Raw genomic sequence first — 7,500 nt, forward strand, 5'->3', positions numbered from 1 at the left:
GAAAATAACAGAGCTGAGACCCGGTGTTTGTAATGTGTTGAAAATGAAAATGGCGGGTGTGTTACCTCGGTGACGTCATGTTCTGATGTCATCGCTACAAGACCGATAAACAGAAAGGCGTTTAATTTGCCAAAATTCACCCATTTAGAGTTCGGAAATTGGTTGAAAAAATACATAGTCTTTTTTCTGCAACATCAATTGACGCTTGCATAGGTTTGGTGATAATGTTCCCCTTTAACCTAAAAAGTTAGGCATTAAAAGCCACAAAATGCAAGGGGTCCATCAGACCCACAAACGCTGGCTGAGTAACAACAATACGAACGTTACACAAGGGTTAATATTGCATGAATGGGAGGACAGGCGGGGAGAGCGTCTCATCTTACAACCTGTTGAGTTTCTCCTTCAAAACACAAGGGTAGGGCTTTGTTGCTGTGATCGGGAAAAGGCACTGATACCATATCAAAAGCCCCGAGTCTGCAATTTGAAGATGATGAGAGCCCCAGCCCCATTCCACTCCTGGTAGAACCCCTCCATGGGGGGTTTGTGAAGTATCTACCGTTTGATCTGTCCTCTGGTATTGTTTTGTTGCCGTCTCTCTCGGAGGATGCTCGGCAGTTCAGAGAGTCCTGTGTGTCCTACGCTTCAGAACTTGTCTTCGTAGCGGTGATCGTTAAAACAAAACCGAAAAAAAAACAAAAAAAGAAGTATTAGTTTCCTCCCATAGGACGTGTAAATAAATCATAGATACGCGCCAGCCTGTCACCGAGATGAAAAATAAAAACAAAAGAAGGATTAGTCCTGGGGGTTTATATTTTGGAGTCGGCGGGACCGTCTTGTCATTCTCATGCAGCTGAGACTGTGGGATTACCAAGACTGCCTTCAAAATACTCGGCCAGACCTGCTCTGCATTATTTACAAGGGTTTTGTTATTAAAAGAAAAAAACGCAGTTTGTGTTCAAGTGCATGAAGAAACAATAATTGTGACCGATGAGGTTATTGTGGCATGTCCGTGCATGGATTACATTTTGCTGAGATGTGACACCACAATGGCTTTAAAACTACGGATGCCGATATTCCAATATTGTCCAACTCTTAATTACTGATTCCGATATCAACCGATACCGATACATACAGAATACTTGCCAACCCTCCCGATTTATTTTGTAAATAAAGTTGGTATTGGTATGGTATTCACACGTCTCTGGGGATTGATGGAAGGAGTTTTCAATGCAAATGAAAAAGCTGCCGGTGCCCTAGTATCGCTCCAGAGGGTTAGTGTGTTGCTTTTGCTGTGGAAAAGCTCTCCGGTTGTTGTTGTTAATCAGTTTGAAGTGCACAGATGCAGCCTGAAGAGCTCTGTGTACGCTTTTTTTTTTTTGCCTTTAATATACCTGCTTTTTTTTCCCCATCTCACTCGTTTTTTGTTCGGCCGTCTGAATGAGGCCACAGTCTCAATTCCCTTAGTTACTTTCTTGAAAAAATCTGTTTCCACCCCATCGATGCACTTCAAAATGTTCCGTTCTTGAGTGGTGTTCGGGTCTGTGGGACCTGTTTTCATTTTTTATTAAAAGAATAGGGGTACAATTAATTAAGTTTTCAAACTGAGACACACTGACTTTGGCTCATTTTCTGTGAAGAACATATATCAGAATACATATTTAATGACCACACACCCCATACACCCCCCACACACATTTCTGTTAGATATAAGATGTCCTGGTCCACAGAACATCAGAGGATCAAATGTGCGAGAAAATGAGAGCTGACAGTGTTGACAAACAATGTTGCAACAGATGTTTATTGGGATAAAGTAAACATCTGTTCAGCATTTTAACATAAAAATGTTTGATTGTGAAGCATTAAAAGCCACAAAATGCAACAGGTCCATCAGACCCACAAACGCTAGCTGAGTAACAACAATATGAACGTGGCACGAAGAATTTCTCTGCCAGTTTCTGCATCCCGCAGGGATTCTTCTTTTGTGTTTCAAATGTGCGAGAAAATGAGAGCTGACAGTGTTGACAAACAATGTTGCAACAGATGTTTATTGGGATAAAGTAAACATCTGTTCAGTATTTTAAGATTTAAATGTTTGATTGTGAAGCATTAAAAGCCACAAAATACAACAGGTCCATCAGACCCACAAACGCTGGCTGAGTAACAACAATATGAACGTGGCACGAAGAATTGCTCTGCCAGTTTCTGCATCCCACAGGGATTCTTCTTTTGTGTTTCAAATGCGCGAGAAAATGAGAGCAGACAGTGTTGACAAACAATGTTGCAGCCTAGTGTGGGAATCGCAGGTGCAGAAACACAAAAGGAGAATCCCTGTGGGATGCAGAAACTGGCAGAGAAATTTTCCGTGCAACGTTCATATTGTTGTTACTCAGCCAGGGTTTGTGGGTCTGATGGACCCTGTTGCATTTTGTGGCTTTTAATTCTTTACCACCAAACACTTTTATGTTAAAATAATGAACGGATGTTTACCTTATCCCAATAAACATCTGTTGCAACAAGGTTGCAACATTATTTGTCAACACTGTCTGCTCTCATTTTCTCGCACATTTGACCCTCTGATGTTCTGTGGACCAGGACATCTTATATGTAGTAGAAATGTGTAAGGAGGGTACATGATGTGTGTGGTCATTAAATATGTATTCTGATAAAAGTTATTCACAGAAAATGAGCCCAAGTCGGTGTGTCTCAGTTTGAAAAATTAATTAATTGTATCATTTTAGTTTTAATAAAAAATGAAAACGGGTCCCACAAACCTGAACAGCACTCAACAACGGAACATTTTGAAGTGCATCGACAGGGGAAAAGCAGATTTATTCAAGAAAGTAACTAAGGGAATTGAGACTGTTAAAATACTGAACAGATGTTTACCTTATTCCAATAAACATCTGTTCAGTATTTTAACATAAACGTGTTTGATGGTGAGGCATTAAAAGCCACAAAATGTAACGGGTCCATCAGACCCACAAATGCTAGCTGAGTAACAACAATATGAACATTACACAAGGGTTAATCTGTATAGCAAATAATAGGCTCTTAATTCCAGTTTTTACCTGTTTTGATTAAAATGGCATCTGCTAACCGGGTAATATCCCAGAGACTGACGCATGTGCGGTGCGGAGGGATTGGAAACTCAAGACAGCTGTGACATGATATTCTTTACAAGTGTACGTACACTTTTGATCGGGACTGTACATGACGCCATGGCAGTCAACAGTACTTTCACGGTGTCTCTTCTTGTTTTGTTTTTTTTTAGGACATGAACGACTTCTCTCCAGTGTTTAGCCAAGTCCTGTACAAAGGCATGGTGGCACCCAATGCAGAGAAGGGGACAGTCATCACTACTGTGTTTGCCGAGGACCAGGACCCGCCTGTGAGTCGCTAAATCTTATTCCTTGTCTTTCAAAACAACATTCTTTTAATAAGCGTACAGATCATTTTACATTGTGGTGGTCTACAATCTTGTAGTTTACTTAAACCATGAAGAGGATGCATACAGATGTTTATTGGGATAAGGTAAACATGTCATGTTCAAACACTGATGACATCTGTTAATCAGAAAAGAAGCAAGGAATTAAACAGACAGAGTTCAATTTGGCTCATGAGGAGAACGCATGGCGCTGAACACTTAGTCACAGTCCCGCCCTACGCTCTAAGGTTCAGCTCCCGCGTCCCTCTTTTTATTCAAAGTTCCATAGTCAACATCACTGAGGCCACCTCTAAAAGGAGTGGTCACATATATCATGCAAAGCAGGTCCAGAATGCACAATACGTGACGGAATGTGCTGGGGGCCTTGTGTTTTCGCCTTGTCACTGCTTCGTCTGCGTGTTGTCATCTTATCTTCGTTGAGGTCTTCGAAATCCTTGGCTGTTAGCGGGCTAAAAACAAAGATAACATCTGTGGCAGAGACCACCCCTCAGACAAGAAGTTGTGTCCTTGCATAGATTAGAAAAAGTCTAACTTGAGCATTAATAGCTAATAACTAAAGCAACAGACTTTAAGCATACTAAAGTTGGTGCGATAACATATATATATATATATATATATATATATATATATATATATATATATATATATATATATATACATAATTATTCTAACAAAATATATGTTCAGTAATTTAACATAAAAGTGTTTGATTGTGAGGCATTAAAAGCCACAAAATGCAAGGGGTCCATCAGACCCACAAACGCTGGCTGAGTAACAACAATATGAACATTACACAAGGGTTAAGTAGTAGGACTATGCAGCACCTGCACTGAGCAAACTTGTCCAAAAGACGGCACAAACAATAAAACACAATTTCAGTTTAATTGCTTGTTTGTTTTTCTTATTCTTACTATGGCCGCCAGGGACGAAAATCCATATATTAGCTGCACCTTCTTGTTAGCCATTTTGTTTGATTGATTAAAACTGTTATTATAAACCCCGTTTCCATATGAGTTGGGAAATTGTGTTTGATGTAAATATAAACAGAATACAATGATTTGCAAATCCTTTTCAAGCCATATTCAGTTGAATATGCTACAAAGACAACATATTTCATGTTCAAACTCATAAACTTTATTTTTTTGCAAATAATCATTAACTTTAGAATTTGATGCCAGCAACATGTGACAAAGAAGTTGGGAAAGGTGGCAATAAATACTGATAAAGCTGAGAGATGCTCATCAAACACTTATTTGGAACATCCCACAGGTGTGCAGGCTAATTGGGAACAGGTGGGTGCCATGATTGGCTATAAAAACAGCTTCCCAGTCTTTCACAAGAAAGGATGGGGCGAGGTACACCCCTTTGTCCACAACTGTGTGAGCAAATAGTCAAACAGTTTAAGAACAACCTTTCTCAAAGTGACATTGCAAGAAATGTAGGGATTTCAACATCCACGGGCTTTAGGCACTAATGCACCCCCATACCATCACACATGCTGGCTTTTGAACTTTGCGTCGATAACAGTCTGGATGGTTCACTTCCCCTTTGGTCCGGATGACACAATATTTCCAAAAACAATTTGAAATGTGGACTCGTCAGACCACAGAACACTTTCCCACTTTGCATCAGTCCATCTTAGATGATCTCGGGCCCAGAGAAGCCGGCGGCGTTTCTGGATGTTGTTGATAAATGGCTTTCCCTTTGCATAGTAGAGCTTTAACTTGCACTTACAGATGTAGCAACAAACTGTATTTAGTGACAGTGGTTTTATGAAGTGTTCCTGAGCCCATGTGGTGATATCCTTTAGAGATTGATGTCGGTTTTTGATACAGTGCCGTCTGAGGGATGGAAGGTCACGGTCATTCAATGTTGGTTTCCAGCCATGCTGCTTACGTGGAGTGATTTCTCCAGATTCTCTGAACCTTTTGATGATATTATGGAGCGTAGATGTTGAAATCCCTAAATTTCTTGCAATGTCACTTTGAGAAAGGTTGTTCTTAAACTGTTTGACTATTTGCTCACGCAGTTCAATCAATCAATCAATGATTATTTATACAGCCCTAAATCCCTAGTGTCTCAAAGGGCTGCACAAACCACATCAGTTGTGGACAAAGGGGTGTACCTCGCCCCATCCTTTCTTGTGAAAGACTGAGCATTTTTGGGGAAGCTGTTTTTATAGCCAATCATGGCACCCACCTGTTCCCAATTAGCCTGCACACCTGGGGGATGTTCCAAATAAGTGTTTGATGAGCATTCCTCAACTTTATCAGTATTTATTGCCACTTTTCACAACTTCTTTGTCACGTGTTGCTGGCATCAAATTCTAAACTGAATATGGCTTAAAAAGGATTTGCAAATCTTTGTATTCTGTTTATATTTACATCTAACACAATTTCCCAACTCATATGGAAACAAGGTTTGTATTTCATGATCATAATTGTGGATCTTTTGAGGAGACTCAGGTGTTATTGCAGCAATGGCGGTCGCTGTAGCATCTTCTCCACATAAGTTGCAAACACCAGCCTATATCATGTTGGAACATGTTTCCAAGTCAGGAGAAGCAAGCTTTTTAATGAAGGCAGATTGGTTCTTTTAAAACACACACACACACACACACACACACACACACACACACACACACACGTCTCAACGAGACATCTGACTTCCTCGCTCCCCGTGGCTCTTTCAGCATCAAACACGTTCATTCCTTCAGTTTCCCGCCACACACTTGAAAGAACTCAGCAAACATGCACGCTTCTGCGAGGCCTTTTCATTCCACCTCGGCGGCCCTGATTGCAAAGTGTGACTTGTGTGAGTCACCGGCTTTTGGCCTCTTGCAGCGTCACGCTTCAGAAAAGGTTTTATGTTTGAACTTCCCCTCTGTGGCGTCTGAGGATGGATCTCACAGGAGCAGAGCCTCTTGTAAGAAGCAAAGGTGATGTAGACAAGGTGTCAGACATCAAGTGTTCAATATCGCTCCTCTTTTATATTGTTCTACAAGTGAGTCACGCCTCTTGTTGTTGATTTTGTTTCTTATGCTGACCTCAGAGTTGCTGTCTGGGTTCCATTCTAGGCTATAAAGGCTGTGCTCAAAAGCCATTTTGTTCCTGCTGGTGGTTGTTTGGTTTGCACGTTTGCCACGGGGTCAGCAGGCCTCAGTTTTTAACTTTTTAAGGTCAAGGCAAGTGTGCCTTAAAGGAGGGCTCATATTTTATTTTAGGGCACCAAGGCAAATATTATTTTATGTCGAGGCAGGAAATATATAATAATATATATATATAGATGTGGTAAAAATCACAAGACTACTTCATCTCTACAGAAGTGTTTCATGAGGGGTTCCCTCAATCATCAGGAGATTTTAATGGAAGCATTCACATACAATGGTTTATATAGGGCACAGAGTGGGTGGGTACAGGCAGGCGTAGGGTGTGGTGATTGGCTCATGTGTTACCTAGGAGGTGTTTCCGTCTGTGGCGGCATGTTGAAATGATTTCACTGCGCTTGTTGAGGGATGACAGGTCTGGATGATATATACTAAACAGTTTCTCATTTAAGCATAGGTTGCATCTTTTATTACCACTGTTGTAAGTTGTGCTGGATGCAAGAATTTGCCATGTTATTGAATATTCAACATTATTGTCTTTGAGGTTCCAAATGTGTTTGCTGAGTTCTGTAGAATTCCGCAAAGTCTGGTTTCTAAAGGAGGCTTTGTGATTATTCAATCTGGCTTTAAACGTTCCTTCGGTTAATCCTACGTACGTGTCGGATGTGTTAATGTCCTTGCATGTTACCTTTGCTTGGTAAACAACTAATGTTTGTAAGCACCCCCCGTTGAGAGGGCAATCAGGTTTCTTGCGACAGTTACATTCATTATTGGTTTCAGAGTCGTTTAGTCTGGGGGTAGGCAGTCCTTTTGCAATTGCCTTGTTGTGGTTTGAAATGATTTGTTGTATGTTATTCATACAGCTGTAGCTCAATTTAATGTTGTTTTTGTTGAATACTTTTCTTAGGGTGTTGCCTTTGGGGCAACACTATATATATATATAAATATA

At 40.6% G+C, this 7,500-nt stretch overlaps 1 protein-coding gene across 5 annotated transcripts in view; it reads left to right on the top strand.

The window, feature by feature from the left end:
* The window catches only part of pcdh15a (protocadherin-related 15a), a 564,893-nt gene that overhangs the window by 403,982 nt on the left and 153,411 nt on the right, over positions 1 to 7,500 (top strand). For all 5 annotated transcript variants that reach the window (XM_061911787.1, XM_061911785.1, XM_061911784.1 and 2 more), the window contains one exon: positions 3,272 to 3,388. In XM_061911787.1, the coding sequence (XP_061767771.1) occupies positions 3,272 to 3,388 (117 nt within the window). The remainder of the gene's footprint in view (positions 1 to 3,271; positions 3,389 to 7,500) is intronic.

The sequence above is a fragment of the Nerophis ophidion genome, linkage group LG09 (genome assembly GCF_033978795.1).
Source record: "Nerophis ophidion isolate RoL-2023_Sa linkage group LG09, RoL_Noph_v1.0, whole genome shotgun sequence".
NCBI classification, from domain to species: domain Eukaryota; kingdom Metazoa; phylum Chordata; class Actinopteri; order Syngnathiformes; family Syngnathidae; genus Nerophis; species Nerophis ophidion.